At 40.0% G+C, this 20,548-nt stretch overlaps 2 protein-coding genes across 2 annotated transcripts; one reads left to right on the top strand and one right to left on the bottom strand.

Moving 5' to 3' along the window:
* Positions 1-986: 986 nt before the first annotated feature.
* LOC110951240 (syndecan-2-A-like) lies at positions 987-12,998 on the bottom strand. Its single transcript, XM_022194215.2, has 5 exons — positions 12,722-12,998; positions 6,452-6,578; positions 4,522-4,709; positions 3,973-4,234; positions 987-3,801 (listed from the first exon to the last, which is right to left on the bottom strand). The coding sequence occupies exons 1-5, from the start codon at positions 12,779-12,781 to the stop codon at positions 3,638-3,640; spliced, it is 801 nt and encodes a 266-aa protein (XP_022049907.1). The 5' UTR covers positions 12,782-12,998; the 3' UTR covers positions 987-3,637.
* A 1,434-nt stretch (positions 12,999-14,432) lies between these two features.
* Positions 14,433-17,014, top strand: LOC110970092 (ribonuclease P/MRP 25 subunit-like). Its single transcript, XM_051956922.1, has 2 exons — positions 14,433-14,548; positions 16,102-17,014. Exon 2 carries the CDS (start codon positions 16,102-16,104, stop codon positions 16,735-16,737), a length of 636 nt encoding a protein of 211 aa, XP_051812882.1. The 5' UTR covers positions 14,433-14,548; the 3' UTR covers positions 16,738-17,014.
* Positions 17,015-20,548: the final 3,534 nt, after the last annotated feature.

Raw genomic sequence — 20,548 nt, 5'->3', positions numbered from 1 at the left:
TGAACTCCATTGTTCACTTAAACTGGAGAAGTTCATTCCCTGCCAGTGCTGTCTGGCTTTGGTCACAAATTATACAGAAACCAAATATTGAAGTGCTTGATTGGGCACTTACATATAATGGCTCTATAATGATATAATGCCTGGAATGTGTTGTAGAAAAACACAGCACTTCTGTGCCCATATCCCAATCTGTGGTTTTCATCCCCCATCTTTCCTTCTGCATTCCTCTGCAGTCACTGGCATTCACTCAGTGTCCCACCCATGTCAGATTAATGTTTATTTTTCTTATACTTTGCTGCTACTTCTATAACATTGTTCATTTATATACAGGAGTTTAACTGCTATTTACTTTCAGTGTATCCCGTCCATCTTCTATCAACCTGTTTTTCACTTTCTCCTCTGTCATTTGTTTCTCTCTCTCTCGCTCTCTCTCTGCATTGTCAGGTCTTGGAAAACATTTGACCATTTGGCTCGATTCAAACGCTGCTGACTTAGGTTCACAGTGTGGTTTGAAAACCTTTTTTTTCTTGGACCTACTTTAGTAAAAGGATGTTTCTTGAGGCCGGGAGGAAATGTTTTTCTGCACTGCTGTGCAAACAAGCAGAACAAAAGCTACAACCGAGCCGCTTTTACCTGCAGCTGAACTTTGAGTGTGCAGACATTTAACACGTCATCACACACAGACAAAAAAAAAATCTGGTTTTGGTTTTACTTTTTTCACTTCATGACAGTCCACAGAACACATGACAATACAGAGGGTCATAACATGATGCACAGAAACGAGAAACTCTCGTTTTGGTGAAGAATGAGCACACAGATTTTCTTCATGTGTCAGAAAGCAGAGATGAAAGGAAGAAAAGAGGCTGACCAAAGAGCAGAAACTATGAGGGACAGAGAGCTGTTTGAACATCAGCACACATGCTGTTGACAGGAATGTATGCACTTACATTATGACCAAAGAGAATAAAAAGCAGCCAGTTCCAGTGTTGCATTCAAGCCACATCTTTTATTCAGTAGTGAATCTCATAAGATACACCATTTCAGCAACACAGTTCTCTATTGGCCGCCTCTATGTGCATATGTCTTATTGGGAAGTCGATGCTTGGTTGGTCCTCAGAGTTGTGCAGCTGTTTACTTGGTAAAATCACGGCTTCAGTCAATTCATCTTCAACTTCTGTGAAAATAAAGCTGCAATATATCTATAAGGCACTTATTCTAGCCGAATCATTTATTTAATGCATTCATATGAAAAAGCATCTAAAAAAACTTAACAATGAAATTGAAAATGAATTGAACTAAAGTTCGTCAAACACACTAAAACATAAATATCAAACAGAAGAGCACAAAGAGGCTGTAACCGTGAGTAAATACTGTACAATCCAAATGATCATCGATATATTAACCTAGGTTATAGTGTAAGTAAGTATAAATAATACACATAAATTATAGTATCATCAACATACTGTATAAACTTAAAAGATCCTAAAAGAGAAAGGTTATTGTGTCTCATCACCTGCTGGATTGCCAGCAAGTGCAAACCCGTTGTCTTAGCCCTCTATTGGTCTGGTTTATGTCAGACAGAAGTGTTTCCTGGACCGTAGTGAAGTTTAGTCTGTACAGCTGCAAGGTCAAAGCATGACACCTCAACTGTAGCAGCACTGCGAATGAATGTATATACAAGGTTCTGTGAGGCACTGAGGTTGCAAGCGCTCAACAAATGTCAACAGTAAGTCACAGCGGGTTAGTGGCCACATCTTCCTGTTTATTCCAGCCACAGTGAATAAGTAGTTTTCATTTGCATTCAGATAATCTACATTAGAAACAAGTAGCCTTGAATGGTGTTCCACTGCCTCATGAAAGGAGTTTAAACTACTAACAGAGACAAAAGAGGCTACAAATTTGGCCTTTGACTCAAAGCTAACAAAAATTTATTACAGTCCTATAAAGAAATGCAAATATTTCAATTTAACATTTTTTTTTGTACATTAAACTAAAATTCTGAAAAAAAAAATATCTGAAACCAAAGCAGTTTGGGTGGGAATTTGTGGAAAGTGAGCAGGTTTGCTCATAGTTTATCCCACCTCTAATCGTACTCGCAATCAAAGTTGGTTTTCAAAAATGTTAATCTGACAGAACTTAAATAAGAAGCAGATGCGAGAAGCAGTCTTCTTGGACACATTAAAAGCAGTAGGTAGCTGGTAAAAAAAAAAAAAAATCATATGTAAGGCATACTCCCACTATTACCACAAAAATATAGGTTTTAACGGGATTTATCCTTATCAAAAAGGGAATACCACCCTGCTGTTTACTGCCTTCTGTATGCTGATTGTATGTTCCTTTGGTCTGCTGTATGAAGTACAGTTTATCAAGTTTATATGCAGAGGAGCGGATTAAAAATAAATTTCTTATTACAGTTGAGAATTAAACTGTAACTGACTGCCTTTTTAACTCTCTATCCCTGCTGTGTGCATAAGCTCTGATTTGGAAGAAACACCAAATGCTGTCAGTGTCCCTTTAACTTCAAACCCACCATTATAGTTCTATACAGCTGACGGGCAGAAAGGAATGCGCTTTGGCTGTCGTCAGAAGACACTGGTCACTTCTACGGTTTCTGAATTATAGTCATTAGCTTTGGCTCTACCTGTCCCGCATGCTTGCAGCGCTCAGTCTCCAAATAAAACAGTTACAAATGTTCGAAAGATGCACGCCTGAGGGACTCTTACCGGTTTATGAATACAAAGACAGAAATGTCTTTTTAAAAAATGGCTTACAGAAATATAATCTCGAAACATGAAAACACCTCAGAAAAAAAAAGCTACAAAAAATAAATTTCCAGAAGACAAATAAAGCACATTTATATTTGGTCAGTTCGATAAGTGTCAATATTTGTACCTGCAGAGTAACAAAATCTCTTAAACCAATACTGGACAGCATATGAAAAGACATATTCAATCTCATAAAAAAAAAAAATCATTTCAGCACAGAAAGCATACAAGAAAATGAAATGTAACACAGACAGCTGTGAACAAGCAGAGCAAATCTGACCTCAAATAAAGGGAAAAGGTATCGTCTTTTAAAGGCCCTTTTTAATACTAATCCTATATGCAGTACCATTTCATTTAATAGCATTCAAAATGCGTTAAAGCTTTCATATTCGTGTTCCTGTCTTCTTTGTGCAGTTTAGCGGAGCTGGGCTGGTTCTCTGTAATACAGAACCAAATCTAGCCCAGTGAAATGGGTGTAAAGGCACAGTGTTGTCAATATATTTAAGTTGACCACTTTCTAACACTAGAGCAGCTGTGATCCAAAGTAAAGATTCTTTTCTTAAACTTTAAGATGTGTATTTACGTCCTTCCCTAGCATGGAATAACAGGAATAGTCCTATTTTGCTTTCTTATGAGCCGTTCTTCACAAACACTGAACATTATGCAGAGGAAAAAAAGACAGAAAGATGGCAGAGGATGAATGTAGGAATAACGAGCAGACAAATAAACTGTACGGTGCACTGGAGAAGAAGCAAGTGTTTGACTTCAAACTTCATCAAGAGGAATCATCTTCAGCCGTTTATAGTTATCCATGTTCATGTCCTGCCTGGCAGGAGACAGATTCCACTCTAGATTGTCCCTTTTGGTTTAGTTCAGGCATAGAACTCTTTGGTCGGCGCTTTCTGGTAGCCTGTTGATGAAAGCTTGTTGTCTCCGAGATCGTAGCTTCCTTCGTCCTTCTTCTTCATGCGGTAGGCGAGGAGGAGGAGGAGGAAGACGGCACAGAGGAATCCAACCACGCCACATGCTATCACAGCTGGAGAGGACATAAAATAAGGAAGTATTTCAAACATTGTGTAGCAAATGTCTGTGCTCAGTTATCATAAAATTTCACTCTAATCTATTTGTGTAAAGCACGGCTTCAGCAATACGAGGAGTTTATGACGAATAAATTCAACAGAAAAACCTCATAAAACAGTGTCCTCACCTGCCAGCACTTCCGTCCTCTCCCACAAGTTCTCAGAGGTCACTTCTTCAGGAGAGGTGATCTGATTTCTTCTGCTGTCTCGACCACCAATGGCATAAACGTCATCTACGACCATTGTGTTTACATCCTCATCTTCACCTATGGTATTGTCCCACTTGTCCTCGTCGGCATCTTCAGTTGCGGTCATGTCCGTGGTGATTTCGCTGGGAATGGCAGTGGGATCCTGTGCAAACCAGTCAGGTGTCGGGCCGATACCGGGCACCTGGAAGACAAACACAAACAGACTGCATGATGCACTGGATAACAAATGTATCTTTCATGCACTGATCTGTTTGGAGATTTTGGGCTACTTTGCTTCCATAATATTCCTACTTTAAGAACTAGTGGAAACACAAAAGTCCAAAATTCATATTTAGGTAATCATTTTTCTGCATTTTGTCGATTTCAACTATAAAAGGTTTTTTTTCTCTAAATGAATTTAGAATGAATGAATGAATGTTCCAACTGTCACATATTAGGGTTAGATTAAAAGGAAAAGAAACACTTTACCTCCTTGTCCCCGTCAGGGAGGACGATCGGTGTCGTCTCAGTGGCCTTCATGGTGGTTGCTGGATGTGCTGCTGTGGTCGGCGGGTTGTGAGCAGAGTCTGTCGGCTGTGGCTGAAGTGGTGGCATTTCTCTGGAGGAGTTGAGGAACCTCTTGATCTGCTCCTCTTTGTCTGCGATGTCGCTGAAAACTGAGAGAGGGAGAACAATCAGTGCAATAAAGCACACGGCATTTCAGAGCAATTTTCTTGTCAACATAGCACCATAACTGATCTTAATTTAGGGGATTTTTTCTTTTTTTTTTAGATAAACAAAAGCATTATGTGTTACTTTATGGCTTGGGAAAATCCTCTTCCTTATTAAGATAAATAAATCATGAAAAAAAAATCACATTAATTGTAAAACAGCATGGCGGTTTTCCTCAGCTCATAAAAGGTATGTTGAGGATATGCGCCGTTTTATGGAGCTGTGACGCAATCTTAGAATGGAATGATCATTAACCGGCTTTCTACAAATGCCGGAGCAATGCAATCTGAGAGTTTTAGAGCTTACTGGAACTCCATTTTAGCTTTATGTTGACATCACACTGAATGTTCCAGCACATCATTCACAGTGAGGATACAGGTGAGTCATTCTTAGTTAAAGCTGGGGATTATTTGACATCTGTGGGTTTCATGTAAAACCTCACCTGGTTGAATCCACATCACCTCAGGACAAACATCTGGCACATCGTGACTGCTTCTATGTCTGCATATACGAGCTCTTGTGTCTACACTGCTTATTGCTCATGTGTCTAGATTTGCAACTAAGTTAATGTCTAACTACTTTTTTCCACAGTAAAAAAATTAAAAAAAAAAATTCTGTGAGCAAATTCAGTTGTAAACAAATGTCATCTAGCTCATAAAAAGAAATATCAAGTTTCAGATTTACTCTCTGAACCCAGGGCAAGTTAGTAGGCGTTTTTCCACTGCAACATAAAGTCCTGCAACAGCACAGTAAGGGCTAGTAGAGAAAACTACTGTGAAGTATACCAAAGTCATAATGCAAAGACTCATCAAGCAAGCTAATTACTTTGATGAATCATTCGCCAAAAAGCAGGGGGGAAAAAGAAAACAGGAATCAACGTGTCAAACATTTTTTTCAAGCACCCACAGGTGTAGTCGGTACTGTACATACAATAAATATTTTACTACCGCCACTTTTACAATCTGTACAAACTAGGCGTTTTCTCTGCACACACACTTCAGACGGATATTCCACCGAGCTGAATGTATCTTTAAACAATTTGCTGACAGCTTGCTCTGCCGTACGTTGTTTTTGAGACACGCTGCATTTACTTTATTGCTTAAGTATGCTTCGTTTTCCTCTCTGCCTCTCTAATTGGCTACCATACTTGTTTTCTCTCTGCTCTGTGTAAACACAACCTGCAGAGCAGCCAAAAAGTCCCCGAATTTTTGTCACGTTAGTATTAGTCACAGCTGAGCCGATCACGGTTTCTTGGTTGCACGGAGGAGTGCAGAATTTTTTGCTCCTGATGTAATCTGTTGAAGACGGTTTATTTTGGGATCATTTTTACATGAGATTTGGTTCATTTTCCAGATGGAGCCACATGATGAATCTATCTGTTCCAAAAAATGGGGTCATTTTGGCTACTTTTTTGAAAAGATAACATACTTTTTAAACAATCCGACTGATTTTGGGGTCCAGAGAGTTAAAGTAACATGTCTGTAGCATTATTTTAAATGCACCTGGAATGGCAAAGCTCATCTGAAAAAAAACAAGTAATCAAGTTCTATTCAATAAAAACCAGTGTTTTTGAAAACTCACTTATGTACGGTGTTTGAAACAACCACATTACTTCAATGGCTTCCCTTATTTAAAAAAAAAAATCATTACAAAACAAGGACGGCTGAAGAGACAGTAGTTTCCTTACGATAGTCTCCAGATCCAGAGCCTGACCCGTCGTCTTCACCATCTTCATCATCTATGGGGAGGTCTCCTGATGTTCGACCTTCTATGTACAGGTCATCTGCTGGGGATGACTGGGAGAGGACGAAGAGCTGCAAGAGGGAAAGGAATTACAGTCATTATCGATTAAGTAGAAGAGAAACACGAACAAAGACTATAAAAGGGTGAGCGAGGCACAGACACGCATAGATTCACACTTGCTGAATTCCTCCCACTAATTGAAAACATGTGCATGTCTCTATAGTTCTGGAGTAAGACAATACCTCTCACAACCAGTGATGTATGTCGGCCAAATATGCCGGAGTGCGGAGTGCTGTATGGAACTACCCATAATGTAGCATGAGCAGTAGATGGGAGCTGGTTTCTTGTTCGTGTCCTGTGTTGTGCCAGTAATGTGTGATACTTCACAGAGCCAAACGGCAGAGATCTAAGTGTGTCTGAAAGGAGGTGGGAAGAGATAGAGCAGCTTCAAAGACGACACACAGAACAGACAAGTGGACGCACACATGGAAAAGACTGTTTCATATATAAGGCTGTAACTCAGAGGGGAAGAAAAAAAAAAACAACCTCCCACCGACCCAAACGCCAAACAAAGGAGCGTGATGAAAACCAAAGCCCCACTTATCTCTTCGTCTAAAGCCTCGACAGACAGGAGGGAATACAACACAAAGAACACTAGAAAACACGTGAATCAAAGCGCGGGAGACCCTGTAATGACTCTGAAATTCAAAAAGAGGGGAAGAAGAGGCTCAAACACATGTTGGTATTAAAACAGAGACGGACACACACACACACACACACACACACATATACACACAGACGTGGATGAATATGGCCCATTGAGACCTGAAGTATGTCTGGTATGTATACTATGCTTCCACTAACACAGGTGCTGAGAGAGGGAGAAAGCAGGGCGACTGGAGAAAGGAAAGGAAGGAGAGGAACAGGGACACTTCTGTTTGCTTCCCATAAAACAGGTGCTGAACACAAAGAAGGCGGCGTATGACGTCGTGTCCAGTTTGGTTTGAACGCAATAAATAATCACACTTGAGGGAAGTTAATGTAGGAATGAATTCTCAAAGCTAGAATCCATCTAAAAGCACCATTTTTCCTTGACGTAGTATTGCTTTAGCCACTGGTATGCAAAGATTTAAATATAAAACAATAATAAAACTCAAAAAAGTGGTACTATTACAAACACAAAAAGTCAGGTTCAGATACACACCAAGTTCTGTTTCCATATCAGTAAAAAAAAAAATCCCCATTCTGGGTCTAAACTAGGAAACAATCTGGACAGACTCTTCATGTGGTCTGTAAAATCCATTTTATGTCTGAGCTGACCAACCAACAATACGACAAGACATATGGAGCGATAAACATTATGAGACGAGCCAGATGTTGCACACAGAAAATCATTAACATGAATTTTCTAAAGACAGCAGAATCTCATAATTGCCGAGGCTTGACGAAAATAGCAGAAGAGGCAGTTGCATTCTTGCTGTCTTCAGCAAAGGAATTACAAAAGCAGATGCCATGCTCGTCAAAACAAAATGCATCACACCCACAAGGCCGTAACTGCTGCTAACACACATATGTCTGTGTTCGTCTTCTGACTTATGTGTCCTTAAATTTTACAATTTTCATGTATGACCAGGAGGAGCTTTCATTTTAAAGCTAGTTTTGATTTACTGTCAAACTGGTCCAGGTTGGACATCATCTTCATCTTGGGTGTGCAGTCTCTCAAGAAAGCGGTTCACGCTCAGGTTTATACTGAGTGACCTTTCCCAGTGACTGAGGCACAAAATGTACATATTGAAAATGAACAGGATTCCCTTTTAAGGCCACAACAGATAGTCTGACTGTGACTTCAGGTGTTGGTGAATTGATAGATTGCCGTTTCCAACACATACACTACTGTTTAAAAGTTTAGGGTCACTTAGAAATGTTCATATTTTTGAAAGAGAAGCAGCTTTTTTTTTAATGAAGATAACATTAAATTAATCAGAAATACAGTCTAGACATTGTTAATGTGATAACTAGTCTAGCTGGAAATGGCTGATTTTTAATGGAATATCTCCATAGGGGTACAGAGGAACATTTCCAGCAACCATCACTGCTGTGCTCTAATGCTACATTGTGTTAGCTAATAGTGATGAAAGGCTCATTGATGATTAGAAAACCCTTGTGCAGTTATGTTGGCACATAAATAAAAGTGTGAGTTTTCATGGAAAACATGAAATTGTCTAGGTGACCACAACATTTTTAAACGGTAGCATATATTTAAACAAAATCACTTTTGTACACTAGAGCTGAACCACATGAGAAAATGTTTTATCTGCAAAGTTTAGAGAGATTTTGTAATTTGATTTCTGAAATTGTTTATTTAAGTCAAGCTTTTCACCGTGTGGCCAATTTAAAACATTATGGAGCATTACTACATGTGATGTCATCAAAAGCGTAACAGTTACACAGATAGGACGGCAGGAATTTGTAACACCATCAACGTAACGGTTTAAATCCTGGATCAGATGTACTGCATAACATATATTCTAAATTGCAGTCTATGCCATTTGTTATGTGCATCATTTTAAACTGCAGTTTTGATTTGAAATCTTTTTGTTGTTCATCGTACTGTACACAGCGGTAAAGTGAATCATTACTATCATTAATGAGGATTAAAGACTGACCAATCCCTAATTGGCCTGGATGATTATCAGATCTGATATTCAACATTTTTGTAATAAATTAATTTACACTTTGGCTCTGATGCTTGGGCCTCTGTCTATCTGTAGTAAACACTGTAGTCTCAGACAACGCCCCATCCTGGCAGCACATCACAAGTTAAAGCATATTAATACTGAAAGATAAACGTTGAATAGTTCAGTTTTAATTACAAAAATATGTGGCATTTCTGAAACCAAAAATCATAAATTAACTGAACCAATATTCATAAAAATGTACTTTTATTCATGAGATGAGATCAAGCTCTGTATTAAACTAAACTTTAAGTTGTAGTGCACTCTGGGATAAACACAGCTCAAACAGAAATCATCATATGATCATATTTTAACTACATAACCAATCTGAAAGTCATTATTTGTTATCTGTAGCAACTAACGAGTCTCCTTTTTCTCGTCAGAAAATCCGGACAAAAGTCATCACAACTTGCCACCTACTGGAAAAACATTTTCAGCTGATTAAAAAAAATGATTTACCAATTGGCAATCAATGTAGCACACAAAATGGAACACAAATGCAAAACACAATCAATTCTCACTATCTTTGTCAGTCTAGCTTTTCAGAGAGAAGTTATGCATTAGGGTTCAGTGGAAAATGTGACTCAGAGGTCACACACACATCTGGAAAACATACATACGTACACAGCATAAACACACTCGCACACATTCACACGCATGCCGTATATAACAATCTGGCATCCCGATGCTTTGACGGCGTGAAGACAGTTTACGGGAAACAGCCAGATCACACGGGTACGACCCTACAGACATGATGGCAGGGCGTGTTGTGAAATCTACTATCTGACAAATCCATACTTTTTGTGTCTGCTACGCTAAATATTTCCCCAATGAGCTGGAGGCTAAAGAGTGGGGTCAAGAGTGGGGTTGTGTCACAACCTAAAGCACACAGCGGACCTGTCATCATCCTCATGTAGATAGCAGCAGTACACAATGCTGCGTCGAAGGGGCTGTATGTTGGTCTGAAAGGCCACAACTCATAAAATGTTCGACCCCTAAACGTCAAATGTGTGTTTTGTTGTTTAACAGCAGCTGTTGTCCCTAACAGGGAAAATTATTCAGCCCTGAAAGAAACAGTAGAGTTTTGTAAAAACTCTCGAGGTCTGCACGGAGTTTGGGAAGACTCCAAATTCCTACATGTGATAGTAATTGCCAGAAAGTGACACAATATCTACTTTTGTCTCGCACTTGGATGATATTTGGACATCCATAATTGAGATCATAGCAATTTAAAACTGCTGACCCAAAAATGCCAGTTTTAGTCCACACTGTAAAGCAAGAGATTAAATATTTTGTTAGATAAGTGTGCACTCAAAGAACAGTGTTAAACAACAAGAGCTGCAAGGATTAATCAATGAATTGGCAGCTATTTTGTCAGCTGACTAATCTTATGGCAAATTTGAAGGTAAAAGGTCTACATTCTTTGATTCCAGCTTCTTAGTATTAAGTATTTCCTGGTTTCTTTGCTCTTTTGTGCTAGTGAACTGATTAACTTTAAGTTGTGGATATCATCTTGGAACAATTTTAAAGCAAAACAACTCATCAATTAATCAAGATCATAATCAACAGGTTAATTGACAATTGAAGTAATTGTGGGTCGCAGGTTTACAGGCAACCAACAACATGTGGTGAAATCTCACTGTACCACTCTTTTCAGGTCTAGTTGTACATGTTTGTCAACGGTGTTAAAATCCCTCGAGGCCACGCTGAGACTGAACATAAAACACACGACCAAAGTCACAAAAAGCATCTGCAAAATTCTCCGGCAGTCGGTTGGATGTGTACAGTCTTGTCTTCAAACACAGAACAATGTTGTGACTAATGCCGATTAACTGGGAGAACACGAAACTTCAGGCAGACCACAATGTTTACAACAGCAAGGAGTGTCAACCTACAGGTTTTTCCCATCCTTTAATCATCATTTAACCCTTTCTTCTGATTTTAATGTGGTCTTCTAGTCATATGTGTTTGATAATGTCCGTCACCATAAAAGTAATCATTAATAATACCGTGGGTAGGTGTCACCCTCTTCCTTTTACCTTTTGTAGAAGGATGGAAATCTGCGTGTATCCCACGCAGTTTACAAGCCTGGACAAGCCCAGTGGGACTCACTGTGAGTCATCCATCCAGAAAATGACACAACTACCAGCTCAGACTGTCAGGAGCAGAAAGCCTGTTTCAACATTCATCTTTTGGATGGGAGCAACATCACTGACTGACTAACCAGTAATTCTACAGCCACACTCGGAGAAAGAGACACTGAATATACGATGCAACCCATCACGCCCAGCAATTTAGGACCGGAGTCTGTGTATTAGTGGCACGAAGCAAAAGGGGAATCAGAGGGTCAGAGTACGTAACAAGATGATACAACTTAAAGTTAAGCAGAATGGAGGTTGTGATCACACCTAAGATACTATATTCCCAGATTACAACCCACGGGGCCTCAGGCAGGAATAAAATGACAATATCCACAACTCCTTCGGGTTTATTTAGCCAAGCACATGCTTCCTTTTCAGCCGCTGCTACAAATATCCACCAGGACAGTCTCAAGTTTCAGCTCTCTGCCTTTCACAATATACAGTCCATAAATCTTAAATAATATGCATTTCTGGAGAGGTGCTGAAGTTCCCTGGCTCTCATTTGGGATTTTTACAGTCAATAAATCATGCAACCAGGATATATTTCACACTTGTGACAATGAACAGAGCACCGCTTTGGCCTGCCATTTCCAGGTGTTTTCCAGCTTTACAACACACATAAAAGACTGAAGAGAGAAGACATGCAGAGACTTTTCTGTTGTGTTTTGAGTTCAGACGAAATTGTCAGGTCAGACTGAAGGATTTGTGTCATTGTTAGCTTCATTCTGGTTAAGCATTCATTAGTTTTTTTTTTCAGAACTGCATTTTGCAAACGATGACATTTAAAACTTGACCTGAGCCCTGAGTGGGTGAGAAACTGAAGCCAGGTCTGGAGGTTTAAATGTCAAAGCTGTGAGTTAGAGGCTGAAGAAACTTTGGCCCTGTGTGAACTTGACACAAACTGGACGCCTGAACTTGGCTTGAATTTACAAATCTGTTACTTTAAACCAATAAACTTGACATTAGTAGCATATGTCTTGTGTAAATACGGTTTTAACGCGTGCTCGTGCTTTCAAAAAATTATTTATTTACATTTCTTTTGGCTTATGCTTAACATTAAACATCAAGGTGGTAGAAAAGGTGAAAATGTATCAGTAATAGCGAGGACGACCAAACATTGGGGAGACTAAATGAGAAAAACACAAAGAGAAGTCAACGGAACAGAATTAAACGTTACGAAGTTTTTGATTTAAACAGCTCTTAACGGCTCTTCGGTGCATTTTCTCTTAATAAAAGAAACATATAAAGTAAAAACTGTCGAGTGAAATCATTTTAAAATTTCCTCTTACAGTAAAATGGTCTAAATTTAAAACAAAGTTGCAATTAAAAGCCACTTACTTTTCCGCTGATGGACCCAGTTGCCAGTCCGACGAGGAAAAGCAAGCACAGATTCCTCATCTTAACTTCCACAAACGAGCGACAGTTGAGAGGGGGGAAAATGGAAAAGGTGAAGGGAAAAAGGTAAAAGTCGGTGTAAAAGGAAATGCAGTTTAGCTAATTTCTCGTCCTGTGTCCGCTGGCGTTCTGGGCTGCTTTGTTAAGTCTCGTCTCTTCGTTAAAAGCCTCCTGTGACTCGGACTCGGACTGAAGAGTTGTTTGGCCTGGCACTGCGCTGCGGCGTGGCTCCGCGGTGACGTCAGCACGTCGTGACGTACACTGAAGAAGGTGTTGGGCTCTTCATATCTATGGTTGGACTAGTGGGGGGCGTGTCTCCGGAAGTGTGTGACTACATTTAAGGAATTCAAGAAGAAACACGCAGGAAATTTTAAGGAAACTTATGTAATAGATGCAAACGTGTTAAGAAAGTCTGACTTGGATCAGCGTGACGTTATTTGTGGTCAACTTTGATCGAATAATAAAGTGAAATTAAAGCTGCAAGCAGCGTTGGACGGGTCCATTCTGATCTTATATTGGCAAATAAGGTATTCGTTTTTATTCCCTTGTTTCATCCTGTTCCTCTCAGTTCCACTTGATCTATTAGAACTCAAATCTTGACTGCCAAGACCTTGTAAAACCTTGTTTTTTGATTAAAAAATATATTTTTAAAAATCCCCTCCCTGCCCCAAAGACAAGTACATACGCATCCTGACATTCACAACACTTTTACTTTGATTTTCATGTTATGACACAAACTCATATTATTTATTGACTGTATCTAAAGATATTTTAAACTTAAATTCAGATATTAAATTACACAATATAAAGTAGAATAACTTAAATTATATTATTGTGTATACGAGGTCATTATATCAATATGTACCACCTGGAGCTCAACGCTCAGAAGACAGTGGAGATGAGGATCGACTTCAGGAAGGCCCCACCCCGATACAAAATTCTACACCGCCATCATGAAGTCCATCCTCATCTCGTCCATCATTGTATGGTCGCTGGGGCCACTGCCAGGGACAGACAGACTTCAGAGCATTGTAGCTCTGCTGAGAAGGTGATTGGCTGCAGCCTATTAAAAATTATTTAATTAAATTTAAATTTCATCTGCAATGATTTTATGCGCCAGCAGGTGTCAGTACGGAGCGACACAGCGGGGGCACAGTATCAATCAGCACCTTTCGGGGGGACGGTCAACTAAGAGCCATAGCACAAATTTCCTGAGCATGCTTTATAGTTTTGCAACCACTTTTCTATTGTGCTGGACATTGAATGACAACTAGACTGTGCAATTCTAGAGACAGTGCAAGTGTTATTCTGCAGCTTGTACAGCTCAAAAGATAAGCAAGTACAAAGCTGATATTGACCCATGACTTTACAGTTTGAGGGCACTCGTTCTGCCAACTGAGCCACAATGACCACAAATAATATAGCATGTTTTATCAAGGTTCTCCACACAAATCTTGCTGCTGTAAAGTTGAAATACAGGAAATTCAAAGAAAGTTTACCTGAAAATGCTCAGGTGAATCTGTAATATTAACCTAATTTCTTTGTGATAAAGTACTTTGGTCTGTTGATTTAGACATGCTGTGTAATTGACATCGATTGGCTCAACATAGCTGGAGAGGTCGTAGTTTTGAAGTTAATTGACCTACGAGCGATTTCAACCAAAACAAACTACAGAAAACCACGGCAGTTCACGACAGTTCGTACCGTCATACGGCAGCGAAAACTGTTGCAGTTGAAGTAAACATGTGATTAGTAGCAGGAAACACACAGGTGAGATAGTAAATTTGTATTTCTTTATACTTCAGTGAATACTATGACATCGAAATCACAATATTTATTATGACACACATGTTTTTGCCTTAAGCTAAAAACGGTTGGCGTGCAGGTTAGCCGCATTTGCTAGCACAGCTAGCAACGCAGGTTTTGTCATTTTATTTAATAGTTGCTGAACAACGGGACATTTCTGTTGGAGAAGTTATGTTGCCACTCAGAGTAAAGCTTATTTTACTCCCCGGATATCAGCACAGTGTTTGTTCGAGCCTCTTAGCGCTAGAAACATTCCGAAAAGTCATCCAGCCGAACTTATCGAAATTTCGTCGATTTTGCTGTTTTCTTAATTACAAAGCAATGTACATTCATGGAAAGATAAAATGGGACGTTTTAAATCACTTCAACTACATGCTTAATTCGGCGCACACAATGTAGAGCAAACACTGTTGGTTGTAGTTCAAATGGGTTCAATAGTTTATGTGATAGCGTTAGTTCACACCAGACTCATCACCATGGTGATCAGACATGACAATCGTGACATTTAATGTTGATATCATCGTAGAATTATACAGGTTGCATGCCGATGACATTACAATACACTGAACATATGCTTGCAATATTGAGGGTTCTCAGTGGTTCACTAATTTGGGGATTTTCAGGTAAAATCATAAGTAATCTGTAGTTTTTGTATGGAGTTTGGTGTACACGAGGTCTGACTAAGTTTGACTGAACCACATATATTGTGTAGTTCCTTTCTGGGTTGTTAAGTGAGTCGAAGACTGCATCACTGACTGGGGAAGTTGAGTAACTTCTCAGGGGCTTCACACTGTCAGGGGCCTCAGAAGCTCTTGGTTTGTTACATATAGTCTGATTCTACTTTATTTAATTAATGTGTGTAATGTATTTTTTGTTTGTTTGTTTCTGTCCAGTTAATTTACTCTTTACTTGTGAAGGACATTTCTGTCTAATGCTCTGATTCAGGATGTACACACACAATTTGGAATATTTCTAATCCTATGATTTGGCTCCACCTAGTGATCGCTGCAGGTTTCGGAACGGAAAATATGGAATTAAACTCAATTTGAATCACACGTTCATAATCTGCAGGTTGTTTTCTCAAGTCTGAAGTTTGTGTATAAAGAGTCAGAAAAAGGTAAAAAAAAAAATAATAAAAAATTTAAAAAAAAAAAAAGCTCCTGTTTTTGTTTTTGGCACATCTAAGTGTGGTATCAAAAACCTTGTTTTACCAATAAAAAAATACCTGTCCAAACCCAGAATAAATTCGGTTCACTATCGTGATGAAGAAAATCTTTAAATCTTCACATGTGAGAAAATGGAAATATCATTTTAAAAGGGCATATTCAGCTCTCAGAATATCTGCTTTCTGTCTGTCAATCAGCTGACTGGTTTAATGAAAAATATTTACAGTTTAAATCTCAGAAACAGTCGCTGTAACTGCAGTAAACGCAGAAAATCTTTCAGTGAAGTGATTTCTTACGAGGAAGATGACTTTCACTGCACATCAGTAACATCTGTCCGTCTTCTGTCTGCAGATGGAGAACTACAGTAAAGCTCGGACCGTGGAGCGGCCGTCCGTCTGTCCGTTCTCCGGCCTCCCCGCAGACACGCCGGAGATCCGCGTCAAAGACGGCAGCAAGATCCGCAACCTGCTGCGCTTTGCTCTGAGCCGCATGGAGGCCAAACCGAGAGCAGCCGAGGAGGAGGAGGGAGGTGGTGAGGAGGAGCGGCAGGAGGCGGCAGGTCGTCCGCTCTGCAAACACCTCGTCTTCACCGCTTATGGGAAGAGCGTCTCCAAGGCCATCACCTGCGCAGAGATCGTGAAGCGGCGGCTGAAGGGGCTCCACCAGCTCACCAAGCTGCTGTACGGCACCGTGGACGAGACGTGGGAGCCGCTGGAGCCCGACGCCGGCCTCGACAGCCTCACTGTCAGCAGGAACCTACCCAGCATCTGGATCCTGCTCTCCAGAGAGCCGCTGGACGGCAGCCAGCCGGGATACCAGGCGCCGGGCCGCTACGACGCACTGTGGGCTCAGAGCTCCAGCAGGGAGGAGGGCGGAGGGTTCAGCGGACAGAGACCGGGGCACCGGAGGAAGAGAGGCGGCAGCAGAGGGAAGGGACCCGGACGTCAGAGTGGACACTCCAGAGAGCCGGTCAAAGGACACAACTGATTTATTTTACAGTGCTTCAACATACAGAGACTCAGCCACACTGACAGGATTTATAAAGGACTTCTACATTTAAAACAGATTAGAAATCCATCACAGGAAATGTTCTTTTTGTGAAACTTGATTTTACTGAACTCTGTTAAAGTCAGCAGACACTTGCAACCTGACTTCATGTTCTTTGACTGCAGTGCTAAAAGGTTTTGTGGTCTGAAATCTGACTTCTGAAAATGTGCTTTTCAGTTGAGTAAAATAAAGAAATGTGTTTAGTTTTACTCTGAAATTGTCTTCCTGGTTCCTTCTGTGCAGATGTAGATTTACTACTTTTCCTTTCTGAAAACAGTACAACAGCATAATTTAACAGGCAAAAGTTGTATAAGAATAAATTCTTAATAAAACTGGAGATTTGCGGACATTGTTTAAAGTTTTGACCTGTTTTCAATTCTCAATATGACCTCCTCAGGCTAAAATTAATGTGTCAAACACTATGCACTTCAAGGAGCTTTTTTGTCTCTTGTAATTCCCCCAGCAGCCTTTCTCACAGCTACAACTGAAATCTGACATGTGGAAGTTCCAGATGCAGCCTGCCAGGGCATAAGCACCAATGGTAACTGGGACAAGTCCAGACTGGGAGGAGTCTCACCAGTCTGAAAGTTGAAATATTCACTGAGCTGCTGCAGAAATGAAACTAAACTTGATGGCATCCTTCAACATGCGGCTCTGTGCTGTGGTGGTTCTGCTGGCTGTCACTGTGGAGTCCTACTCAGGTACAAGTGCTCTGGATTGAAAAGTATTTTTCATGATGTTCCTCTTTGTAAAAATCTTCTTTTTTTTTTTTTTTACAAAAAAGTTAAATTACAATTAAACCGATCTGCTGGTCTGACAGGCTTGTTTGACGATTACGACCTTTACGAAACTCCAGTTTACAAAGCTGAATGGATGGAACGACCACTAAAATCCAGCATCACAAGTTACGAGGTTGCGATCAGGTGAGTTGCTGAACTGGGTTCATATTTATCAAAAAACAGCTGCTGACTCCAACCACCTCATTATTATTTTATGGTTGTTTTTTGTTTGTTTGATTGAGATAGGACAGTTTATGAACATTTACATGTAAATACGAGAGATGTAGGCCTCCATCTTGACTCCCATTAGCAGGTTAAAAATGAAAAAATACAAATAACTTAATACCATAACTGAACAAAGACATACAAAAAAGAAAGACAAGCAATAACACATAGTGCACACAAACTGACAAAAGCTGGAGGACAGAGGCAGCTACCAAGCAAGAATTAATTAACATTTACACATGATTATATTGCTCATATCTCATTGTTGTTATTGCACATATCCCTCTATCAGTATTGCACATTGTTGTACTACATTAACCCCTCTGTCACTATTACACGAGATTCCACTACATATATCCCTCTAGCACTATTACACATAATTGTAAACATTTTAAAGATGGCTAACAGTCCTAATGGTGGGGAATCAGTGACTGATGATTAACAGATACAGGTTCATAGTCAATCAAAAAGACTTTTTTAAAATCGATTTCAAATATAAAACTGTCATGAAATGTCTGTTTGATTGTCAGACTGACGCTGGATGACCACTCTCGATGTTTCATCTACCTAAGCCGGTATTCTAGCATCTTATCTAAGCCGGTGGTGAAGAGAGTCCGATACATAAGTCCAGAATGGAGGGTAAGTCACTGATCTGACTCTGAGAACTGAAGTCCAGCTGTTCTCCACTGAAGCACAGGGCTTGATGCTCCTGTCTTTGTGATTTCTCCCCACAGACGGTGTTAACCAACAAGATTTATGGGACAAAGAAAGTTTCTGACTTTGTGAAGAATGGATTACAATCCTACAACAGACTCTTTAAGTATCCTGAAGCTTTTGGGGAGCTGTTTCTTCTGCCAACGTCTCTTTCCTGGACATCACATGTTTAACACGGTAAATGTATAATGAAAGTGAAACCTCTCAAACTGCCTCATGGGAGTTTTTATTCCGCCAGAGGGTTCCTGATTCTCTTATAAGCTGTGCTTTGTAATATTTTTCCAAACCGAGTTAAAAACTACAAAACTGTTCTTTTCCTGCATTCAGGAAAATATTGATGCACTGATTTGCATCCTTTCTGCATCATTTTATGGTGAAAATGTTGTCTCAGATGATGATGACTGATCCTCGACACATGAGCTCCTGCAGATAAACTTATCCAGCTCATAAATGTTTGATTTTTCACGTGAGTGCAGGGAAGTTTACATTAAATGAGGTGTTGATGGAAAGGTCAGTAGGAACGTCAGGTCTATTTTCTTCTGCTTCTCTGGGGTCTTCTTGTGGAGGTATCAGGCAAAGCAGCAACACTTTTCCAGTTCCAGGAGGTTCCTGAGACCTTCCTAGGCCAGATGAGATATGTAATCCCTCCATTGAGTTCTGGGTCTACTCTGGGGTCTCCTTACAGTTAGATTTGCCCAGAGAACTTGCAAATAAAGCTGGCCTGATCAGATCCAAATCACCTCAACTGGATCCTTTTTCAACAAAAGACCAGCAACTCTGAGCTCCTTTCTGATGTCCAAGTTCTTCACCAGTCATCTTGGGTGGAAACTGATTTCAGCTATTTGTACACATAACATCATACTTTTAGTCACTAGACAGAGCTCATGTCCATAGATGAGGGTTGAAATGTGTTTGTCTTCCATCTCTTTGCTTTCTTCACCTTGATGATCCAAAGAATACCTGCATTACAGCTGACAAAATGTGATGATTCCAGTTCTTAAAATTTGTACTTTTGGTTAAACCCGGAAGTTAAGTGACACCAAATCAAACCATCAACTAAAATAATGCATCAGTCTTACACACAAAGCTGCCTTATCTGAGGTCCTTAAGCTGAACTGTGTATCCTAAAGCGCAAAGTGTTTTGTGAGTGCAGCCGGTCAGTGCCAGGAACTTCGAGGAAATAAAAGGTGTTGGACTTGAACACCAGAGGCCCAAACTATGTGTTTGTTAACTGCCATGAGGCGTCCAACCGAATGATGAAACTATGAATGTTTCTGTGCTCTTTCATTTTTGTCTCGTACGATGATAACAAAAGGCGATTTCTCACAAAGTGTCATGTGCCGTTTATTCCACTGGAGGGCAGCAGATACATAATCTAAACTCACTGTCAGCTTTACGAAAACTTCTCACTACAATCAATCACAAAATGACAACAACTGTGGGTTTTATTTCTCATCACTGACAATGAAAACACATCAGAAGGGAATCTCTGTGTCCAGTATGAACAGGGGGTTGGTTAAAGCAAGAAAAATGCATTCATTCATTTCATTTTATTTTTCAGCTTTTTAGAGACACAACACAACCACAAAGATGCAGAACAAAAGCAAAGAAACACAAAACGACTTTAAAGTTTACACATTATTTAGCTTTTCTAGCGAGAAAAGCTAAATAATTTGTAAAATTTATAGCACCAATCTGGTATCTCAGGAGGAGAAGGTCTACCTACAGAGATGAAGTCCAAAGACTGACGGTGTGGACTTGAGAGAACAATCTGGTCCTGAACTTCACAAAAGAACTCCTCATAGACTTTTGAAGAAACCGAGCAGACCCTGATCTGTTAACAATCAATGAGGACCATGTGGAAAGGGTCACTGCTTCAGGTTCCTGGGTTCACACATTGATGAAGGTCTCTCCTGGACCAGCATGTTGGTGTACTGCTACTGCATCGCTGTGTGGTTCAGCAGCTGCTCAGTAGAAGAACCCTCTAGAGGATCATCAACTGTTCAGTGCTTCTATGGAGGACTTATTCAGCT

The sequence above is a fragment of the Acanthochromis polyacanthus genome, chromosome 12, assembly GCF_021347895.1.
Source record: "Acanthochromis polyacanthus isolate Apoly-LR-REF ecotype Palm Island chromosome 12, KAUST_Apoly_ChrSc, whole genome shotgun sequence".
Lineage (NCBI taxonomy): Eukaryota > Metazoa > Chordata > Actinopteri > Pomacentridae > Acanthochromis > Acanthochromis polyacanthus.
The sequence above is the reverse complement of the archived record's forward strand: the minus strand, read 5'-3'. Positions and strand labels throughout refer to the sequence as shown.